Source organism: Cherax quadricarinatus, chromosome 46, assembly GCF_038502225.1.
Source record: "Cherax quadricarinatus isolate ZL_2023a chromosome 46, ASM3850222v1, whole genome shotgun sequence".
Classification (NCBI taxonomy): Eukaryota; Metazoa; Arthropoda; class Malacostraca; order Decapoda; family Parastacidae; genus Cherax; species Cherax quadricarinatus.
The window spans coordinates 16,605,576-16,631,595 of NC_091337.1; the positions used below are offsets into that span (position 1 = coordinate 16,605,576).

At 44.5% G+C, this 26,020-nt stretch overlaps 1 protein-coding gene across 15 annotated transcripts in view; it reads left to right on the top strand.

Moving 5' to 3' along the window:
• bru3 (bruno 3) overlaps positions 1-26,020 on the top strand; it is a 1,045,770-nt gene that overhangs the window by 707,453 nt on the left and 312,297 nt on the right. For all 15 annotated transcript variants that reach the window (XM_070094553.1, XM_070094557.1, XM_070094562.1 and 12 more), the window contains exon 3: positions 2,653-2,673. In XM_070094553.1, the coding sequence (XP_069950654.1) occupies positions 2,653-2,673 (21 nt within the window). The remainder of the gene's footprint in view (positions 1-2,652; positions 2,674-26,020) is intronic.

The window sequence follows — 26,020 nt, forward strand, 5'->3', positions numbered from 1 at the left end:
TCCTTCAACATCCCAAAGTTCCTTCAACATCCCAAAGTTCCTTCAGCATCCCAAAGTTCCTTCAACATCCCAAAGTTCCTTCAACATCCCAAAGTTCCTTCAACATCCCAAAGTTCCTTCAACATCCCAAAGTTCCTTCAACATCCCAAAGTTCCTTCAGCATCCCAAAGTTCCTTCAACATCCCAAAGTTCCTTCAGCATCCCAAAGTTCCTTCAACATCCCAAAGTTCCTTCAGCATCCCAAAGTTCCTTCAACATCCCAAAGTTCCTTCAGCATCCCAAAGTTCCTTCAACATCCCAAAGTTCCTTCAGCATCCCAAAGTTCCTTCAACATCCCAAAGTTCCTTCAGCATCCCAAAGTTCCTTCAACATCCCTAAGTTTCCTCAGATAACATTTAAACATTCATTAACACCTTTCTTTCATTAAGTATAATAAGGAGAACTGTTTTATCTTGTATTTCTTTACTCTGTAATAATAAAAGCATTATTGTCTGTATGATTTTGTTGGGATAGATGAGATAGATTTTGATGTTCTATCCTGTAGCTCACCTATCCCACCTTATCCGCACACCTCAGGGGTGTATTCATCCAATGGTGTGTATATCTTGGTGTATATCCGGTGGGAAAAGTATTTCTCGGTGTATATACACAGGGATGTGAATATCTCTTACCGAGTGTATCGTGAGAAATATACAGGTCTAGGTGTGTATTTCTTGGTGTATATATACATAGAAGTCCCTCTAAGTGAATATACAACGAGATGTACTATGTATGTCTCATTTTATATGCAAGAAGAGGTATATATATCTGCGTACATACGATATCGTATAGGTGAGTACAGACAGGAAGTGTATCTGTCTCGCGTTCAGCAGACGGAGGATCGAGCCTCCACCACGTATTGCGGTGAATAAAAACAAAATGAGTGTACATACAATGAAAAGTGTGTATTTTCAGGATATATACTTAGGTGTAAATACAGCGATGGTTGTGTATCTGTGGCTACATACACCACGAGAGTTGTGAATGTCGGTGTATATACCCAGAGAGTTTACCTAAGTTCTTGCCGAATAAGGCAAGCGAAAATTTTTGTATGCAATAATTCCACAAAAATCATTCTGAACCTAACGAAAAAAATATATTTCATTGTGATTTTTTATTATTAAATGATTGTGAACTTATCTAAAATATATTTAGCTGGATTTGGCTAAATTAAATTGCGTTTGTTATAATAAGGTTAGGTAAATTTTCTAAGGTTCTTTAGGTACAAAGATATTAACTTTTACATTAACATAAATGAAAAAATATGTCTTTAAAGGTATAAGTGAAAATTTTAGAAAGGACTTAATTTTAAATGAGTTGTTGTTAAATGATCAATTTTACCTATTCGGCACTACATATATATATATATATATATATATATATATATATATATATATATATATATATATATATATATATATATATATATATATATATATATATATATTGCATTTTTCTTTATATTATTAGCAAAAGACAGTATTAGCCCACAAACACATTAATCTCCCCCACAGACGTATATCGACATATATATTAACCCTCACACATATGCTAACTTAGACGTATATTAACATACTCATTAGCCCTCACACATTTATTAACTCACATATATTTTAAGCCACACGCATAATAACCTTCCCCTATAATAACCTTCACACACACACACACACACACACACACCACACACCACACACACACACACACACACCACACACACACACACACACACACACACACACACACACACACCACACACACACACACACACACACACACACACACAACACACACATACACACACACACACACACCACACACCACACACACACACACACACACACACACACACACACACACACACACACACACACACCACACACCACACACACACACACCACACACACACACACACACACACACACACACACACACACACACACACACACACACACACACCACACACCACACACACACCACACACACACACACACACACACACACACACACACACACACACACACACACACACACACACACACACACACACACCACACACCACACACACACACACCACACACACACACACACACACACCACACACACACACACACACACACACACACACACACACACACACACACACACACACACACACACACACACACACACACACACACACACACCACACACCACACACACACACACCACACACACCACACACCACACACACACACACCACACACACCACACACACACACACACACACGCACACACACACACACACGTGTATTAACACACATTAACCCACACTCATATATTAACCCCCACATAAATTAACCAAAGCAAATGTTCTTTTCTCCGCATGTATCAGTAATTTTGTGCATGACATGTATCATCCAGCCAAGATACATACCAGAGTTTGTGTTTCATTATATTTTAGGATTTTTGTTAATCTCACCTAACTACAGAGTAAATTTCTATCACATTTGTGAAAGTTCAATTGATAATAAAATGGACTTTTTTTAATAACGTCCAAATTTTTTTGACTGATATGGAATCTTCAATTTTTTTCCCATGGATAGTATTGGAACATTTTCTTCTTTATTTTTCAAGCTTACCAAGAGAACAGCACAGGTGAGAAATATATTTTTTATATATCCTCTGCCAGAAGTTTGTATAATGCTTCAAGTTATTGACTGGTTGGTGTCACCCTAGTTAACACTGGCACTGGTGGCACTCTAGTTAACACTGGCACTGGTGGCACTCTAGTTAACACTGGCACTGGTGGCACCCTAGTTAACACTGGCACTGGTGGCACTCTAGTTAACACTGGCACTGGTGGCACTCTAGTTAACACTGGCACTGGTGGCACCCTAGTTAACACTGGCACTGGTGGCACTCTAGTTAACACTGGCACTGGTGGCACTCTAGTTAACACTGGCACTGGTGGCACCCTAGTTAACACTGGCACTGGTGGCACTCTAGTTAACACTGGCACTGGTGGCACCCTAGTTAACACTGGCACTGGTGGCACTCTAGTTAACACTGGCACTGGTGGCACTCTAGTTAACACTGGCACTGGTGGCACTCTAGTTAACACTGGCACTGGTGGCACCCTAGTTAACACTGGCACTGGTGGCACTCTAGTTAACACTGGCACTAATGGCACCCTAGTTAACACTGGCACTGGTGGCACTCTAGTTAACACTGGCACTGGTGGCACTCTAGTTAACACTGGCACTGGTGGCACCCTAGTTAACACTGGCACTGGTGGCACTCTAGTTAACACTGGCACTGGTGGCACTCTAGTTAACACTGGAACTAATGGCACCCTAGTTAACACTGGCACTGGTGGCACTCTAGTCAACACTGGCACTGATGGGACCCTAGTTAACACTGGCACTGGTGTCACCCTAGTTAACACTGGCACTGGTGGCACCCTAGTTAACACTGGCACTGGTGGCACTCTAGTTAACACTGGCACTGGTGGCACCCTAATTAACACTGTGACTGGTGTCACCCTAGTTAACACTGGCACTGGTGGCACTCTAGTTAACACTGGCACTGGTGTCACCCTAGTTAACACTGGCACTGGTGGCACCCTAGTTAAGACTGGCACTGGTGTCACCCTAGTTAACACTGGCACTGGTGGCACCCTAGTTAACACTGGCACTGGTGGCACTCTAGTTAACACTGGCACTGGTGTCACCCTAGTTAACACTGGCACTGGTGGCACCCTAGTTAACACTAGCACTGGTGTCACCCTAGTTAACACTGGCACTGGTGTCACCCTAATTAACATTGGCACTGGTGTTACCCTAGCTAACACTAGCACTGACTGGTGTTACCCTAGTTAACACTGGCACTGCTGTCACCCTAGTTAGCACTGGCACTGGTGTCACCCTAGTTAACACTAGCACTGATGCCACCCTAGTTAACACTGGCACTAACAGATGTCACCCTAGTTAAAACTAGCACTGACTGGTGCCACTCTAGTTAACACTAGCACTGACTGGTGTCACTCTAGTTGATACTAGCACATGTCACTCGAGTTAACACCAGCACTGATTGGTGTCACCCTAGTTAACACTAGCACTGATTGGTGTCACCCTAATTAACACTAGCACTGATTTGTGTCACCCTAGTTAACGCTAGCACTTATTTGTGCCGCCCTAGTTAACACTTGCACTGACAGGGTCACCCTAGTTAACACTAGCACTGACATGTGTCACCCTAATTAACACTAGCACTGACAGGTGTCACCCTAGTTAAGACTAGCAATGACTGGTGTCACTCTAGTTGACACTTGCACAATTGTCACCCTAGTTAACACTAGTACTGACTGGTGTCACTCTAGTTGACACTAGCTCTGACTGGTGACACCCTGATTAACACTATCACTGACAGGTGTCACCCTAGTTAACACTAGCCCTGACAGGTGTCACCCTAGTTAACACTAGCGCTGACAGGTGTCACCCTAGTTAACACTAGCACTGACAGGTGTCACCCTAGTTAACACTAGCACTGACAGGTGTCACCCTAGTTAACACTAGCACTGACAGGTGTCACCCTAGTTAACACTTGCGCTGACTGATGACACCCTAGTTAACACTAGCACTGAGAGGTGTCACCCAAGTTAATACTAGTACTGATTGGTGTCACCCTAGTTAACACTAGCACTGACAGGTGTCACCATAGTTAACATTAGCACTGACAGGTGTCACCATAGTTAACACTAGCACTGACAGGTGCCACCCTAGTTACCACTAGCACTGACAGGTGTCACCCTAATTAACACTAGCACTGACAGGTGTCACTCTAATTGACACTAGCACTGACAGGTGTCACCCTAGTTAACACTAGCACTGACAGGTGTCACCCTAGTTAACACTAGCACTGACAGGTGTCACCCTAGTTAACACTAGCACTGACTGGTGTCACCCTAGTTAACACTAGCACTGACAGGTGTCGCCCTAGTTAACACTAGCACTGACAGGTGTCGCCCTAGTTAACACTAGCACTGAGTGGTGACACCCTAGTTAACGCTAGCACTGAGAGATGTCACCCTAGTTAATGCTAGCACTGACTGCTGACACCCTAGTTAACACTAGCACTGACAGGTGTCACCATAGCACTAGCACTGACAGGTGCCACCATAGTTAACACTAGCACTGACAGGTGTCACCCTAGTTACCACTAGCGCTGACAGGTGTCACCATAGTTAACACTAGCACTAACAGGTGTCACCATAATTAACACTAGCACTAACAGGTGTCACCATAGTTAACACTAGCACTGACAGGTGTCACCCTAGTTACCACTAGCACTGACAGGTGTCACCCTAGTTAACACTAACACTGACAGGTGTCACTCTAGTTAACACTAGCACTGACAGGTGACAGGTGTCACTGACTGGTGTCACCATAGTTAACACTAGCACTGACAGGTGTCACCATAGTTAACACTAGCACTGACAGGTGTCACCATAGTTAATACTAGCACTGTCGGGTGTCACCCTAGTTAACACTAGCACTGACAGGTGTCACCCTAGTTAACACTAGCACTGACAGGTGTCACTCTAGTTAACACTAGCACTGACAGGTGACAGGTGTCACTGACTGGTGTCACCATAGTTGACACTAGCACTGACAGGTGTCACCCTAGTTAACACTAGCACTGACAGGTGTCACCATAGTTAACACTAGCACTGACAGGTGTCGCCCTAGTTAACACGGGCCAGGAAAATTTTATTAGCCGATTGTCCTGCCATAATCTCTGGCTATATAGTGTGGCACTCATACACACACAATTATATATATATATGACGACTTGGGATTTTTAAAAAATTGACATACGCATTGTTTGGGGTCAAAAAATTTAATTCTTTACTGAGGGATGATGAAAAAATTACGTTTGTTTTGAATATAAGAATGAAGGATCACTACAGTAGGCCTACCGGTCTATGCTAGGCAGATCGTTCTCATATCGCTAACATATTTGTACAATGTGCAGCCTATTCTTAAGGTATTCTTAATGTTACTTTAGATGATAGCTTCAGTGAGGACTGTACTTGGTAGATTGTTCCACTCGTCTACCGCTCGATTAATTTAATGAAAGCCTTTCTAAATCAATGTTTGTCCAACTTGAACCCATTGTCTGGCGTTTTATTATGGTTAGATATTGAGGACTTGTGTACTACAGCTGATTTTCTCGATCTGAAAACATTTCGCCAGGCAGTGTTTTTCTCGCTTCACTACACTGTTTGTACACGAAGACGGTACAATATGAATTTCAAATAGATACCTAGGTGTTGCACTTGTGTCTAATTCCTCATCATGTTAGTATTGTATATAATTATTGTATTGGTTAGATATTCTAAGCACACTATAACTTCCACTTACATACTTCAGTCACATCTCCCCTTTCATTCTACTTTTGTAGTAAGAGTGCAGGTTCTGGGATCTCATTCTGTGGTATAAATCTTGGCAATTGGCACTGACAGGTAGTTTAAAAGGACGCGTGAGTAAACACCAGGAGAAATTTGTTATAAAAAGTTGATGAGTCTTATTCCGCAAGTTTAGGCACTGCTGTCTTGGCTTCAGATGTTTGCTTACCATGACTGTCGGATCTTTTTTCACGTTTGTATGATCAAGCTCTGAATTATTTAGTTGAAGATTAGAATTACAACAAATATGTATGTTAGACACAACGTTACGGTTATGGTACTTCATTAGAAGACATGCCGTCCATCAGGGAGTTCATCAACTTGTACAGAGACGAAGAGATGAATATGAGAGGATACAATATACAGTGGTTGAGGAGAGGTTCCTGAAACGTAGTGGGCCGTAAGCCACCTGGAGCAATATGATAGCTTCGTAGGGTTTAGTAAGAATTATAGCCAATACTTTTGAGACTGAGATTGAACCTAAGTTTTCTGTGATAGTTTTGGTTGTGGCTGTCAATGCTTATTTTAGATTTAAGTGCACAATGTCTGTCTGCTGCTTTAGTAACAAGTTTGGCTCCAGAGAAGTTCATAGTGTTTATCTGTGTAGTTATATATTGTACATCCATTGTCTGTGTCATTCCTCTGGCAGGCATATCCGTGTTTTCTGATCCTTTGTGTTCAAGTCCCTGGAGGATTCGTCTGTATAATACTTCTCACACCCTCCACAGATTAGTAAACATCATGACCAATAATGCTGGCAACCCGATTACCTGCCTCAGACGAAATAGAGATGAGATTTCTAGAAGAGAATCCTACTAATCAGATTGGGGTGAGTTATAGCGCTTTATATATCAGAGAAAACTTGAAGTAGTGTACTTAAAAACAGATGTGAAGATAAAAGGAACAGATAGAGAATCTATCTGGTTAGAACATCTATGTGATGAAAAAAAATTGGATGTTATATCGACCCCTGATCTTGGAAAGCAAATAAGCGAGGCTTCTCTTCGGATGAAACTGTTAAGGCTACGCAGTAATGTACTATTGGGAATCTTATTTTTTACCCAAATTGTCTGGAATTCTTTGATGGAGAATTTATAGTCCAACGACTTCCAAGCTGTAATAATACAGAACTGTTCTTTAAGGAGATTGTAACTGAACCATTTAGAGGTAACAACCTGCTTGACCTGCTTTTGATAAATGAGAACCTTGTAAATAACCTGAAGATTCAGGATGAGCTTGGCACAAATAATTACAAATATATTACCTCTTTATAATAGCTGGGAATATGATAAGGATGATGCAGCAAAGGGTCCAGGTATTCGCGTTGTACATTATCTGGGCCTTCGGAACCACCTTTCTAGCACTGGCTGGGGTTACCTGGCTAGTGGTTCTATCGACGATGACTTAACAAACATTAATGAAGGCAACTGCTCATACGACTTTATTAGTCTAAATAATATACAGACTGCACAAAGTGCATATATTTTCCAGAGAGAAATTAAATCAAATAAAAATGATCAAAAGTGGACGAATAGTAGATTAAAACGTTCTCTTGGGAGAGAGGAGAGAGATTTACAAGCACATCGAAAGTGGGAGAATCATCTTATAAACCAATAGGTTTATGTTAAAAGAGATGAAAAGAAAAGCTAAACAAAGCTGTGAAATTAAAGTTGCAGATGAATACAAGACAAAATGAATGCAAGGCAAATATCAGGGGAAAATGTGTTCGTTTAAAGTTATATCAACACCAGACAAGACACCATACACAGCAGGTATATATTCCCACCTGTTAACAACAAACAGGAGCCTATCCAATTCTTGGATCAAAGCTAGAGGACCTGCTTACCAGGTGTAGGATAGTTATGAACGTAATTAGAAGGGAAGGAACCCTGTCATGTGCAACATTTTGGTGCTGAATGGTGATGCCAATGAAAGGTTGTCCAGAGCAATTAGTGTTTGACTCACGAAATCGTAATAACAAGATTGCAAACAAACCATAGAACGGGTGGGGTTCGAACCCGTGGCACAGAGTCTTAAGACTCCAAGCCAGTTTCACGACTCACTCGCCATGGCTTCAGACTCCACCCGTTCCATCGTTTGCTTCAACTGGTGTTAATTGCTGGCTGTACAAGTACTGCAAGAACACTACAGTACTATTTAATGATAACTGAGACCACCTCTGCAACAGGAATGACAAATCACATTAATGGAGGTATATTTATCTAGGGCAGGAGTAACAACCTTAGCTAGTTCAGTCGAGGGTGCTGTTTCAGCAGTGTATCAGGCTTTAAACCAGAAATAGTTATGGGTACAGAGGTTTATGGGAAAAAGGGATAGTAGAACTGTCGATTTATATTGTATAAATTATCAGAATTTTTATACAATGGATTTTATAAACAGCAAACATAAAGGGAATAAAGCAAATCTAATAGTTAATCTTAACCAAGGTGATGCCAAAAGAAGTCCATTCAAAAAGATTGGGTAATAATTATAATAATAAAAGTATTCTTCATCCGTAAAGCATGTGTGTCGTAAGAGGCGACTAAAATGCCGGGAGCAAGGGACTAGTAACCACTTCTCCTGTATAAGTTACTAAATTTAAAAAAGAAAAACTATCGTTTTTCTTTTTAGGTCATCCTGCCTCGGTGGGATAAGGCCAGATCGTTTAAAATAATAGTAGATATAATGTGTTAGGCAAAAAAACACAAGAAAAACTAACAAGATCTTTACAATGCATATATATTAGCACTCTAGGAGTTTCATCAATAAAATATAAAAAGTGGGACAAAGAGGGTATAGAGAGATAATATATTGAGGTGCTGAAATAAATAGCCAGAGCACTGCAGTATGCCTACTGGCCCGTGCTAGTAGTAGTAATGATGGTAATAGTGGATTCATGTTAATATATCAGAGCTGAGGAAGCTACTTTGGCCCACATGATTCTTGTCAACACTTGTCCTGCCCAACATCTTGAGAAGCAGTCACGTAACCTCACTTCCACACTGCTTAACCTGACCATCACGTGATGAATCACGTCTCACCATATGATGAATAATATCTGACAATCACGTGATGAATTACACCTAACCGTCCCGTGATGAATCACACCCAGCATCACGTAATGAATCACACCCAGCATCACGTAATGAAACACACCTGGGCATCATGTGATGAATCACACCTCGCCATGTGATGAATCATATCTGACAATCACGTGATGAGGCACACCTGACCACAATTTCCTCACATGTACCTTCAAAAATAAATTTCGTTTAATACAAGAGAAAAAAGTCTCAGTCCTTTCCTAACAAGTGTCTTAAATACTTCATCAGATGTCTTCTCAATTTGTGGATTATTTCTGAGTTACCTTAACGGCATATAAGGCGCACGACACAAGTATATCATAACGGTAAATCAGTAATCATATACAAGGATTAATCAGCCTGTTAGTTTATGTTAAAGCATAACCCTAAACATTCCCTTGACCCTTAGCTTCAGCATATAAGGCGCAGGCTGTTTTTTCCCACGACTTTTTGTGGGGAGAAAAAGGCGCGCCTTATATGCCGGAAAATACGGTACCATCAGGCAGGTGGAAGGTGTTCGAGTTTCAAGAGATTGTTATTAATATAACTTGTCAGGTCAACTCTAAAAAATAAAAATATTCCAAATAATTCTTCATTTAAAAAATGTATAAAAAATGTCTAAAAAAACATATTTCACGCAGACATAAGCCATTATCGCTCTCCTTTGATGTTATAACAATAAACAAAGAATCCAATCCTCAGGAGACTCAGTTCTGGCTACAGCTCCGTGTTTCCCAATAAATATGTCGCTCCTGAATGATTGGCTAGTTGGTAGGATAATGGGAGGGGGTTAAAGCCTACACTAGGGCTGCATACGACCTGTTCTCCACTAGTTACAAATACTTTAATCCCCGAAGTCGAAATTAAAATTAAAACTATGTTTGTGTGCACTGGTGGACATCAACCTCTCGGTGTGGCTGTGTTATGACTGGTTGGTCAATTGGGTTTGAAACCTATCGACTACACGACAGTCACGAGGCTGCATGTAATTTTCACCACTAGTCAAAAATACTTTGATGCCTAAAATTGGGGCTAAAGTTAGCTGCTGGTATACACAGAGAGACATACACCTCTGTGTATATATCCTGTTGTCTTTTTTTTTACTGGAAAGGCTGTTAGTTTCACTTGCTGCCACAATTCAGTTTTGTGAATTTTATGGAATTGTGTAATTCTGGGAGGTTATATTAATTACTATTTCTGAGGAGTGAGTTAATTATATTTACTAATTAATTAACATGGAGATAATTGTTAAGTTTTATTTAGCAAGAATTGCAGTGTGTGTGTGTGTGTGTGTGTGTGTGTGTGTGTGTGTGTGTGTGCGTTCCAAACCACCCATGTGTGAGAGGTGGAACGACCCGCTCACACCTCCCGTGGGCGTGAAAGACACACCCCGCCCACACCTCCCGTGGGAGTGAAAGACACACCCCACCCACACCTCCCGTGGGCGTGAAAGACACACCCCACCCACACCTCCCGTGGGCGTGAAAGACACACCCCACCCACACCTCCCGTGGGCGTGAAAGGCACACCCCGCCCACACCAACCATAAAACAGGCTGGTGGCAGGATGTCCACAGCAGGATTTATATAATGTTATCGTTGGAAAATATTTAATATTTCGTATACCTAACGGAAGACAACAGTACGTAATGCAAAGTCACACGGTCATCACCAACAGTCTGATTGGTCAGAAATAGCGAAGTGATTAGGGGAAAGAAGCCAGAACCTTCACCAGTTCTTTAGCTGAAGGATCAATCAACACTGTTTTAGCTTTTCATTAAATACAAGTTGATCTGACAGTACAGCCGAGGAGAGGATTGGTCTGACAGTACAGCCGAGGAGAGGATTGGTCTGACAGTGAAGCTGAGGAGAGGATTGGTCTGACAGTACAGCCGAGGAGAGGGTTGGTCTGACAGTACAGCCGAGGAGAGGATTGGTCTGACAGTGAAGCTGAGGAGAGGATTGGTCTGACAGTACAGCCGAGGAGAGGATTGGTCTGACAGTACAGCCGAGGAGAGGATTGGTCTGACAGTACAGCCGAGGAGAGGATTGGTCTGACAGTACAGCCGAGGAGAGGGTTGGTCTGACAGTACAGCCGAGGAGAGGGTTGGTCTGACAGTACAGCCGAGGAGAGGATTGGTCTGACAGTACAGCCGAGGAGAGGATTGGTCTGACAGTACAGCCGAGGAGAGGATTGGTCTGACAGTGAAGCTGAGGAGAGGATTGGTCTGACAGTACAGCCGAGGAGAGGATTGGTCTGACAGTACAGCCGAGGAGAGGATTGGTCTGACAGTGAAGCTGAGGAGAGGGTTGGTCTGACAGTACAGCCGAGGAGAGGATTGGTCTGACAGTATAGCCGAGGAGAGGATTGGTCTGACAGTACAGCCGAGGAGAGGGTTGGTCTGACAGTGAAGCTGAGGAGAGGGTTGGTCTGACAATGAAGCCGAGGAGAGGGTGGGTCTGACAATGAAGCCGAGGAGAGGGTGGGTCTGACAATGAAGCCGAGGAGAGGGTGGGTCTGACAATGAAGCCGAGGAGAGAGTGGGTCTGACAATGAAGCCGAGGAGAGGGTTGGTCTGACAGTACAGCCGAGGAGAGGGTGGGTCTGACAATGAAGCCGAGGAGAGGGTGGGTCTGACAATGAAGCCGAGGAGAGGGTTGGTCTGACAATGAAGCCGAGGAGAGAGTGGGTCTGACAATGAAGCCGAGGAGAGGGTTGGTCTGACAATGAAGCCGAGGAGAGGGTGGGTCTAACAATGAAGCCGAGGAGAGGGTTGGCCTGACAGTACAGCCGAGGAAAGGGTGGGTCTGACAGTACAGCCGAGGAGAGTATTGGTTCTGACAGTGAAGCCTATGAGAGGGTTGGTCTGACAGTACAGCCGAGGAGAGGGTTGGTCTGACAGTGAAGCCGAGGAGAGGGTTAGTCTGACAATGAAGCCGAGGAGAGGGTGAGTCTGACAATGAAGCCGAGGAGAGGTTGGTCTGACAATGAAGCCGAGGAGAGGTTGGTCTGACAATGAAGCCGAGGAGAGGTTGGTCTGACAATGAAGCCGAGGAGAGGGTGGGTCTGACAGTAGGCGAAACAAAATGTAACTGGCTGCTGTCAGTCAGTTAACAAGTTGTCAGCATCAGCTCATTGTCAAGCGAGGCGGAGTATTTGCTTTCCAGTGTTTGTGAAGCTTTACCCCAGTTGTGACTGACATGTTGAGGGATTGTGTGTGTGTGTGTGTGTGTGTGTGTGTGTGTGTGTGTGCTCACCTAATTCACCTAACTGTAGTTGCAGGGGTCGATTCATAGCTCCTGGCCCCACCTCTTGACTGGTAGCTACTAGGTTCACTCTCTCCCTGCTCCACCAGCTTTGGAAATAAATGGTATAAAATACCGACACAATGGCAATATAAACACAAATGCAGTATAATGTGATCCTTTATTGACTACGTTTCGCCCACACAGTGGGTTTTTTCAAGTCACAAACAGAACTACCAGCTTTATCGTTCCTCTTCTGTGTGTGTGTGTGTGTGTTTGTGTGTGTGTGTGTGTGTGTGTGTGTGTGTGTGACATGACGTGACGTGATATGACGTGACGTGACGTGACGTGACGTGACGTGACCTGTCGTGTCGTGACAAGAGAGGGTTTCATCTGGACCAGTGATCAAAAAGTCGATCACACTAGAAAGGTTCAGAACTCCAGCCCCTGCCAGTTTCTGAAAGTGAAGAGCACTGCAGCAGGCCTACTGGCCCATACTAGGCAGGACTTTCTCAAAGCCAAACCCCATTTCAAGGCAAACCAAGGAATAAACTTTGGTAACTATACTCAACCCCCCCTCCCCCTCATGTATTTATCTAACCTATATTTGATGTTTTAGTCACTCTTTTAGGTAGACTGTTCCACTCATCAACTACTGATTAACTGGAAACATGTGGAAACACTTTGGTATCTTCATTATAAAAACGTTTCGCCCCAACAGTGGCTTCATCAGTCCATTACAAAGAAGAATGGTGAAGATCAGGAGTTTGTGGCAATCAGTCCCTCTGTCTTATCAAGACTGATGGACTGATACCTCAAACTCCGTCTGATCTTAACCATTCTTCTTGCTATTGAACTGATGAAGCCACGATAAGGACACCCAAGTGTTTCCACATGTGTCTAATTTATCAACCTGTCGGTTCTCTGAACCATTTATCCCCAGTTACCCATAGATCCTGGCCCCTGCGTCCCTCTCCCTGACCACACCCCCAGACCACACCCCCAGACCACACCCCCAGACCACACCCCCAGACCACACCCCCAGACCACACCCCCAGACCACACCCCCAGACCACACCCCCAGACCACACCCCCAGACCACACCCCCAGACCACACCCCCAGACGCCATTCCCAGGGTGACAGCTATTGTCACCCTGGACAGCTAGGGTTGGCGGCCTGGGTAGGCTGGGTCCCAGGCAGGTTAAAGCCTATATATTTAGCATTTAATTTGCAATATAAATCCTCTCCTCCCACCCTCTCTCCCTCCCTCCCTACCTCCCTCCCTCCTTTCCTCCCTCCCTCCCTCCCTCCCTCCCTCCCTCCCATCTTCCCTCCCTCCCTCCCTCCCTCCCTCCCTTCTTCCCTCCCTAAAAAATTAAAATCCAAAATTCAGAGCCTTAGTCCTTTCATCTATAATTTGGGTAACCCAAATTTTTATCAGCTTTTAGCTTTATTTAGTATTTTCTTAGTTAATATTGTTATTTAATAAGGATGGAGAGTTGCCACTTAATAATGGCGGTCGAGGAACTCAACAACAAAAAAAAATATATTTCATACGAGTCAGACGTTCAGTTTTGTGTGTCCGGCAGCGCCGCCTCGCACACATTTTTGAAACATTTCTGACACATTCCCCCCACACTGTGATCCCACATTTCTGACACATTCCCCCCACACTGTGATCCCACATTTCTGACACATTCCCCCCACACTGTGATCCCACATTTCTGACACAGTCCCCCCACGCTGTGGTCCCACATTTCTGACACATTCCTCCCACACTGTGGTCCCACATTTCTGACACATTCCCCCCACACTGTGATCCCACATTTCTGACACATTCCCCCCACACTGTGGTCCCACATTTCTGACACATTCCCCCACACTGTGGTCCCACATTTCTGACACATTCCCCCCACACTGTGGTCCCACATTTCTGACACATTCCCCCACACTGTGATCCCACATTTCTGACACATTCCTCCCACACTGTGGTCCCACATTTCTGACACATTCCCCCCACACTGTGATCCCACATTTCTGACACATTCCCCCCACACTGTGATCCCACATTTCTGACACATTCCCCCCACACTGTGGTCCCACATTTCTGACACATTCCCCCACACTGTGGTCCCACATTTCTGACACATTCCCCCCACACTGTGGTCCCACATTTCTGACACATTCCCCCACACTGTGATCCCACATTTCTGACACATTCCCCCCACACTGTGGTCCCACATTTCTGACACATTCCCCCACACTGTGATCCCACATTTCTGACACATTCCCCCCACACTGTGGTCCCACATTTCTGACACATTCCCCCCACACTGTGATCCCACATTTCTGACACATTTCCCCCACACTGTGGTCCCACATTTCTGACACATTCCCCCCACACTGTGATCCCACATTTCTGACACATTCCCCCCACACTGTGGTCCCACATTTCTGACACATTCCCCCCACACTGTGGTCCCACATTTCTGACACATTCCCCCCACACTGTGATCCCACATTTCTGACACATTCCCCCCACACTGTGATCCCACATTTCTGACACATTCCCCCCACACTGTGATCCCACATTTCTGACACATTCCCCCCACACTGTGGTCCCACATTTCTGACACATTCCCCCCACACTGTGGTCCCACATTTCTGACACATTCCTCCCACGCTGTGGTCCCACATTTCTGACACATTCCCCCCACGCTGTGGTCCCACATTTCTGACACATTCCCCCCACGCTGTGATCCCACATTTCTGACACATTCCCCCCACACTGTGATCCCACATTTCTGACACATTCCCCCCACACTGTGGTCCCACATTTCTGACACATTCCCCCCACGCTGTGATCCCACATTTCTGACACATTCCTCCCACGCTGTGGTCCCACATTTCTGACACATTCCCCCCACGCTGTGGTCCCACATTTCTGACGCATTCCCCCCACGCTGTGATCCCACATTTCTGACACATTCCTCCCACGCTGTGGTCCCACATTTCTGACACATTCCCCCCACGCTGTGATCCCACATTTCTGACACATTCCCCCCACACTGTGACCCCACATTTCTGACACATTCCTCCCACACTGTGATCGCACATTTCTGACACATTCCTCCCACGCTGTGATCCCACATTTCTGACACATTCCCCCACACTGTGATCCCACATTTCTGACACATTCCCCCCACACTGTGATCCCACATTTCTGACACATTCCCCCACGCTGTGGTCCCACATTTCTGACACATTCCCCCCACGCTGTGGTCCCACATTTCTGACACATTCCCCTCACGCTGTGCTCCCCATTTCTGACACATTCCCCCCACGCTGTGGTCCCACATTTCTGACACATTCTCCCCACGCTGTGGTCCCACATTTCTGACACATTCCTCCCCCACTGTGGTCCCACATTTCTGACACATTCCTCCCACTCTGTGGTCCCACATTTCTGACACATTCCCCCCACGCTGTGATCCCACATTTCTGACACATTCCCCCCACGCTGTGGTCCCACATTTCTGACACATTCCCCCCACGCTGTGATCCCACATTTCTGACACATTCCCCTCACACTGTGATCCCACATTTCTGACACATTCCCCCACACTGTGGTCCTACATTTCTGACACATTCCCCCCACACTGTGGTCCCACATTTCTGACACATTCCCCTCACGCTGTGCTCCCCATTTCTGACACATTCCCCCCACGCTGTGGTCCCACATTTCTGACACATTCCCCCCACGCTGTGGTCCCACATTTCTGACACATTCCCCCCACGCTGTGCTCCCCATTTCTGACACATTCCCCCCACGCTGTGGTCCCACATTTCTGACACATTCCCCCCACGCTGTGGTCCCACATTTCTGACACATTCCCCCCACGCTGTGGTCCCACATTTCTGACACATTCCTCCCCCACTGTTGTCCCACATTTCTGACACATTCCTCCCACTCTGTGATCCCACATTTCTGACACATTCCCCCCACACTGTGGTCCCACATTTCTGACACATTCCCCCCACGCTGTGATCCCACATTTCTGACACAGTCCCCCCACACTGTGGTCCCACATTTCTGACACATTCCCCCCACACTGTGATCCCACATTTCTGACACATTCCCCCACACTGTGGTCCTACATTTCTGACACATTCCCCCCACACTGTGGTCCCACATTTCTGACACATTCCCCTCAAGCTGTGCTCCCCATTTCTGACACATTCCCCCCACGCTGTGGTCCCACATTTCTGACACATTCCCCCCACGCTGTGCTCCCCATTTCTGACACATTCCCCCCACGCTGTGGTCCCACATTTCTGACACATTCCCCCCACGCTGTGGTCCCACATTTTCGCACACTCTACCTATACATATTTTTTTTTAGCAGACATGAAGTTGTCTGCTGGTGTGTGATTGTATGTGCGCGTGTGCGTTCGTGCGTACATGTTCATGCGTGTGTGCTGTGTATTTGAGCGTCTGTGTGTGTGTGTGTGTGTGTGTGTGTGTGTGTGTGTGTGTGTGTATGTGTGTGTGTCCTGCCTCTCAACCTACATTACTGGTTTCTGGGTTTTTGGGCTTACCGTACCTTCTCTTGAAACTGCGTATTGGGTTTGCCTTCAGGCAACACGTAGGTCACCATCTCCTCGTATGGCACGCCAGTGTAACCTCCCTCCCCTGTGACCTGCCCCTGTGAATCTCGCCTCTGTGATCTCCTGCCCCTGTGACCTCCTACCCCTTTGGCTCTCGCCTCTGTGACCTACCGCCCTTGTGACCTCCCGCTCATGTGACCTCCCGCACCTGTGACTCCCGCCACATGACTCTCATTTCCATCCCATTTTTATCTGCCCTATAAAATCCATTAAGTATCTTGAATATTGTAATCATGTCTCCCTTAATCCTTCTCTAATCGAAAGTGGTCAGGTTCACTTCCTATAGTTTCTCACGTTTCTCAGGTCCAGTACTTGTCTTGTTGCAAATTCTTGAGTTTTCTAACATGCATGACTAGGAGGGGGGTTCCATGCTGGTGCTACATACTCCATGACACGCCTGACATATGTCGTGTACAGAGTCCTAAAAGATTCAGTGTTAGAATTGATGAAGATATTCCCGAGATCAGCCTAACTTCGGAGATGTTATGTGATTCACATGTATCTCTGGTGATATGCTGGGTGTGATGTTCACTCCAAGATCTTTCTCCTCTCAAACTGCATTCCTTTCCTGATCCTATCCCCTCTCCAGTTATCGTGACTATGTGCTTATCGGGGTTGAACTCTAGTAGCCACTTGTTTGAACACCCTTGCACATTATTCGACTCCCTTTAACCTGTCTCTCTCTCTCCTCTTCCGTTTTTATTCACTGGCAAACAATGATACATAGGATTCAGTTCTCTTCATCCTTGCCAGGTTATGTATCTATATTTACAATAATGATGATCGTAGTACTGATCCTTGGGGAACCCCACGCTTAACACTTTCCCATGTACGTGTGTGTGTGTGTGTGTGTGTGTGTGTGTGTGTGTGTGTGTGTGTGTGTGTGTGTGTGTGTGTGTGTGACGGTAGAATGTAGATGCTGCGGTTTAAAGACTCGTAAGAGCTATAATGGACTGATCACATTGATTCCAGGCTGAGGGACTGATTACCTTAAAGGCCTTCTAATCTCCAACTTTTTTCTCTTTATTGGACTGAGGAAGCCACTGGTTGGCGAAATATTTCCACAGCAAAGATACCTAAGTGTTGCATCATCCTGTCGCTTCTCTGAACCATTTATCTAGCAAGAAAGGTACTGTGTGAATGATGGTGGATGTAATTCCATTATCCGAGTCACTTTACTCGGTGTAAGACAACGTGTGTGGTCAAGAAATGAGTTTAAATTTTGTGAGGTTTGAAACCTAACTGAGAGCAAAGCTAGTTTTGTGTGGCGAGGGTGGCCAGTGTGTGGCGAGGGTGGCCAGCGTGTGGCGAGGGTGGCCAGCGTGTGGCGAGGGTGGCCAGCGTGGCGAGGGTGGCCAGCGTGGCGAGGGTGGCCAGCGTGGCGACCCTCGCCACGCTGGCGAATTATTTAGCAGGTGCAAAGGTAGACCTGAGAATAGGAATAGATGGGAATAGAGGTAACAGGAACGGAATGGGAATTGTAATGGTAGGAATGGAGTAGGAATGGTAATGGAAGGAATGAAGTGGGAACTGTAGTAATGGGATGTGAATGGTAGGAGTGGGGGTAGGAATAATTGTAGTAATGGGGTAGAAATGGTAGGAATGGGATGTGAATGATTATAGAAATGGGAGAAGGTGTGATAGGTGGAATAAAGGTAGGATTAAGAAGCGCAGATAAACAAAATAATAAATAGCAAAATTAAAACTGATGGGAAGCGCTAAGCCCGTGGGGGCATGCAACGGAGAAAGTAGTGTAGGCTCTATCCTCCGTCACCTAGAGCCAGGAACAAAGCTTGAAGAAATTATAAAAAATAACTTTATCACTGACATTAAGAATTTTGATGATAAGTGTCAGGGGCCCAGGACTGTTCAACTGCCTCCCAGGATGCATAGAGGGGATTACCCATAGACCCCTGGCTGTCTTCCAGAAGGAACTGGACAGATACCTAAGTATCAGACCAGCCGGGCTGTGGTTCGTATGTTGGTTTGCTTGTGGCCGGTAGTAACAGCCTGGTTGATCAGGCCCTGATCCACGGCGAGGCCTGGTCATGGACCGGGCCGCGGGGGCATTGACCCCCCGGAACACCCTCCAGGTAGCAATAACGAACGCAGGCGTAATAGTAGCAATAGTTGTGGAATTACGTCAAGGGATGATAATAGAAATGGAAGGAGGAATGAAAAAGGCATTCCAGTAGTAGTAGTAGTAGTAGTAGTAGTTGTTGTTGTTGTTGTTGTTGTTGTTGCTGTTGTTGTTGTTGTAATAATAATAATATCTTTATTTACTACAAGTACATGTACAAGATATAGTCTTAGTTGACATCAATAACATACTACTATATAGAAAGCCGCTTGTTATGCAGAGCATTTCCCGCAAATTAGGTCAATTGTGACCCAGGATGCGACCCACACCACTCGACTAACACCCAGGTACATATTTTACTGATGGGTGAACAGTGTCGGCAGGTCTCTTAAGGAAACACGTCCTTATATTTCCAGCCGTACCGGGGATCGACCCCTGGACCACAGCGTGTGAGCTGAGTAGTGTAGCAGTCGAGTAGATTCCCAGCGCTGACAGCACTGAAAGAACTACGATAGCAGTGCGCTGTAAATAACTATAAGACTGAGAGCGGGGAAACCATTTGAAATAAGAATGATGTTAAGTAAGGGGAAAGTAGAGAGAAAAACACGATATCAATGATAATTTAAAGGTGTAAAAACATAAGGCTTAGAATGAGAATAGTAATAAGGTTAAGAATGAACACAGTAATAAGGTAGGAATGTACAGATCAAGTTAAGCAAGAAGAAAGATGGGAATAGCAAGAAGTATCAGTCTGTTGGAATGAGTACAAAATAAGGAATGAGAACAAAATAAGGAATATGGGAGTATGTTTATATAAGGAATGCAAACAGAAAGGTCATTTAGAATGTGTGTGTGTGTGTGTGTGTGTGTGTGTGTGTGTGTGTGTGTGTGTGTAAATATCACAGCAGTTCAGTTTCATTGAGAAAGACTTCAGTGAACAAAGTCGGAAGAAATGCAGTAATTTCTGTGTAATGGAGACATTGATTATTAAATGACGTGATAAAAATTTATGAAGTTTAAAGCACAAAGCTTGAGTAATATTATGAGTCTGGGGGGTGGGTTATGTGACACACACACACACACACACACACACACACACACACACACACACACACACACACACACACACACACACACACACACACACACACACACACACACACACACACACACACACACACACACACACACACACACACAGGTACGTACGTACGTAAGTAACCTTTACAAACGCGTTTATCTTAAATAATAGAAGCATGGTGGGCAGCCCTGGCTCCCACATCCTAATGTCACGGACTTGTACATTGTAACCTCTCACGTATACACCTACCACGTACACTACACCTTGTACACCCCACAACGTACTTTCTCGTACTATTCTATATATATATATATATATATATATATATATATATATATATATATATATATATATATATATATATATATATATATATATATATATATAACTATTCTTCAGAATGATCTGTTAGCAGATATGTATGTTCATGCATATGTAAGTGCATACGCATATAGTAACGATGCATATGCATACACCCATGTACGTACGTGTTTATTTGTTCGTGTGCATGTATTTATTAACACGTGTAAAGATTTCAGAGTAGTTTCACCTTCACCCACACGTTCACCCACACCTTCACCTACACGTTCACCCACACATTCACCCAGACGTTCACCCACACGTTCACCCACATGTTCACCCATACGTTCACCCACATGTTCACCCATACGTTCACCTACACGTTCACCCACACATTCACCTACACGTTCACCCACACTAGTCAAAGAGAACGTGTACCTTTTCACAGTATTCTTTATTGAATTTTATTTTACAGTTAAAGGTGATGGAGAATGTTCCTTTCCTCCCTCAAACTGAATATTACCTCCCTCACACTGAAATATTACCTCCCTCAAACTGAATATTACCTCCCTCACACAGAATATTACCTCCCTCAAACTGAATATTACCTCTCTCACACTGAATATTACCTCCCTCACACTGAATATTACCTCCCTCAAACTGAATATTACCTCCCTCACACTGAATATTACCTCCCTCAAACTGAATATTACCTCCCTCACACTGAATATTACCTCCCTCACACTGAATATTACCCCCCTCACACTGAATATTACCTCCCTCACACTGAATATTACTTCCTTCACACTGAATATTACCTCCCTCACACTGAATATTACCTCCCTCACACTGAATATTACCTCCCTCACACTGAATATTACCTCCCTCACACTGAATATTACCTCCCTCACACTGAATATTACTTCCTTCACACTGAATATTACCTCCCTCACACTGAATATTACCTCCCTCACACTGAATATTACGTCCCTCACACTGAATATTACCTCCCTCACACTGAATATTTCCTCCCTCACACTGAATATTACCTCCCTCACACTGAATATTACCACCCTCACACTGAATATTACCTCCCTCACACTGAATATTACCTCCCCCACACTGAATATTACCTCCCTCACACTGAATATTACCTCCCTCACACTGAATATTACCTCCCTCACACTGAATATTACCTCCCTCACACTGAATATTACCTACCTCACACTGAATATTACTTCCTTCACACTGAATATTACCTCCCTCACACTGAATATTACCTCCCTCACACTGAATATTACCTCCCTCACACTGAATATTACCTCCCTCACACTGAATATTTCCTCCCTCACACTGAATATTACCTCCCTCACACTGAATATTACCTCCCTCACACTGAATATTACCTCCCTCACACTGAATATTACCTCCCTCACACTGAATATTTCCTCCCTCACATTGAATATTCCCTCCCTCACATTGGATATTCCCTCCCTCACACTGAATATTCCCTCCCTCACACTGAATATTCCCTCCCTCACACTGAATATTCCCTCCCTCACACTGAATATTCCCTCCCTAACACTGAATATTCCCTCCCTCACACTGAATATTCCCTCCCTCACACTGAATATTCCCTCCCTCACACTGAATATTACCTCCCTCACACTGAATATTACCTCCCGCACACTGAATATTACCTCCCTCACACTGAATATTACCTCCCGCACACTGAATATTACCTCCCTCACACTGAATATTCCCTCCCTTACACTGAATATTACCTCCCGCACACTGAATATTCCCTTCCTCACACTGAATATTCCCTCCCTCACACTGAATATTCCCTCCCTCACACTGAATATTCCCTCCCTCACACTGAATATTCTCTCCCTCACACTGAATATTACCTCCCGCACACTGAATATTACCTCCCTCACACTGAATATTCCCTCCCTCACACTGAATATTCCCTCCCTCACACTGAATATTACCTCCCGCACACTGAATATTCCCTCCCTCACACTGAATATTCCCTCCCTCACGCTTAATATTCCCTCCCTCACACTGAATATTACCTCCCTCACACTGAATATTCCCTCCCTCACACTGATTACCTCCCTCACACTGAATATTCCCTCCCTCACACTGAATATTCCCTCCCTCACACTGAATATTCCCTCCCTCACACTGAATATTCCCTCCCTCACACTGAATATTCCCTTCCTCACACTGAATATTCCCTCCCTCACACTGAATATTCCCTCCCTCACACTGAATATTGCCTCCCTCACACTGAATATTGCCTCCCTCACACTGAATATTCCCTCCCTCACACTGAATATTCCCTCCCTCACACTGAATATTCCCTCCCTCACACTGAATATTCCCTCCCTCACACTGAATATTTCCTCCCTCACACTGAATATTCCCTCCCTCACACTGAATATTCCCTCCCTCACACTGAATATTACCTCCCTCACACTGAATATTACCTCCCTCACACTGAATATTACCTCCCTCACACTGAATGTTCCCTCCCTCACACTGAATATTCCCTCCCTCACACTGAATATTCCCTCCCTCACACTGAATATTCCCTCCCTCACACTGAATATTCCCTCCCTCACACTGAATATTCCCTCCCTCACACTGAATATTCCCTCCCTCACACTGAATATTCCCTCCCTTACACTGAATATTCCCTCCCTCACACTGAATATTATCTCCCTCACACTGAATATTACCTCCCTCACACTGAATATTACCTCCCTCACACTGAATATTACCTCCCTCACACTGAATATTCCCTCCCTCACACTGAATATTCCCTCCCTCACACTGAATATTCCCTCCCTCACACTGAATATTCCCTCCCTCACACTGAATATTCCCTCCCTCACACTGAATATTTCCTCCCTCACACTGAATATTACCTCCCTCACACTGAATATTCCCTCCCTCACACTGAATATTACCTCCCTCACACTGAATATTCCCTCCCTCACACTGAATATTCCCTCCCTCACACTGAATATTACCTCCCGCACACTGAATATTCCCTTCCTCACACTGAATATTCCCTCCCTCACACTGAATATTCCCTCCCTCGCACTGAATATTCCCTCCCTCACACTGAATATTACCTCCCGCACACTGAATATTCCCTTCCTCACACTGAATATTCCCTCCCTCACACTGAATATTCCCTCCCTCACACTGAATATTCCCTCCCTCACACTGAATATTACCTCCCGCACACTGAATATTACCTCCCTCACACTGAATATTCCCTCCCTCACACTGAATATTCCCTCCCTCACACTGAATATTACCTCCCGCACACTGAATATTCCCTCCCTCACTCTGAATATTCCCTCCCTCACACTGAATATTCCCTCCCTCACACTGAATATTACCTCCCTCACACTGAATATTACCTCCCTCACACTGAATATTACCTCCCTCACACTGAATATTCCCTCCCTCACACTGAATATTCCCTCCCTCACACTGAATATTACCTCCCGCACACTGAATATTCCCTTCCTCACACTGAATATTCCCTCCCTCACACTGAATATTCCCTCCCTCGCACTGAATATTCCCTCCCTCACACTGAATATTACCTCCCGCACACTGAATATTCCCTTCCTCACACTGAATATTCCCTCCCTCACACTGAATATTCCCTCCCTCACACTGAATATTCCCTCCCTCACACTGAATATTACCTCCCGCACACTGATTATTACCTCCCTCACACTGAATATTCCCTCCCTCACACTGAATATTCCCTCCCTCACACTGAATATTACCTCCCGCACACTGAATATTCCCTCCCTCACTCTGAATATTCCCTCCCTCACACTGAATATTCCCTCCCTCACACTGAATATTACCTCCCTCACACTGAATATTCCCTCCCTCACACTGAATATTACCTCCCTCACACTGAATATTCCCTCCCTCACACTGAATATTCCCTCCCTCACACTGAATATTCCCTCCCTCACACTGAATATTCCCTTCCTCACACTGAATATTCCCTCCCTCACACTGAATATTCCCTCCCTCACACGGAATATTCCTTCCCTCACACTGAATATTATCTCCCTCACACTGAATATTCCCTCCCTCACACTGAATATTCCCTCCCTCACACTGAATATTCCCTCCCTCACACTGAATATTCCCTCCCTCACACTGAATATTCCCTCCCTCACACTGAATATTCCCTCCCTCACACTGAATATTCCCTCCCTCACACTGAATATTCCCTCCCTCACACTGAATATTACCTCCCTCACACTGAATATTCCCTCCCTCACACTGAATATTACCTCCCTCACACTGAATATTCCCTCCCTCACACTGAATATTCCCTCCCTCACACTGAATATTCCCTCCCTCACACTGAATATTCCCTCCCTCACACTGAATATTCCCTCCCTCACACTGAATATTCCCTCCCTCACACTGAATATTCCCTCCCTCACACTGAATATTCCCTCCTTCACACTGAATATTCCCTCCCTCACACTGAATATTCCCTCCCTCACACTGAATATTCACTCTCTCACACTGAATATTCACTCTCTCACACTGAATATTACCTCCAGACTGATCTGAAAATAAAAAAAAATATATATAACCAGGACAAATTTTTTATATGCTAAAATTATTCCTAAAAAATAAAAATTCATGTGATAATTTCAAAGGTGAAAAGTGATCTCTGTATCTAGAAAATCACCAGAAAACTTGAAAAATCACCAGGAAACTAGAAAAATCACCAGGAAACTAGAAAAATTACCAGGAAACTAGAAAAATTACCAGGAAACTAGAAAAATCACCAGGAAACTAGAAAAATCACCAGGAAACTAGAAAAATCACCAGGAAACTAGAAAAATTACCAGGAAACTAGAAAAATCACCAGGAAACTAGAAAAATCACCAGGAAACTAGAAAAATTACCAGGAAACTAGAAAAATTACCAGGAAACTAGAAAAATCACCAGGAAACTAGAAAAATCACCAGGAAACTAGAAAAATCACCAGGAAACTAGAAAAATTACCAGGA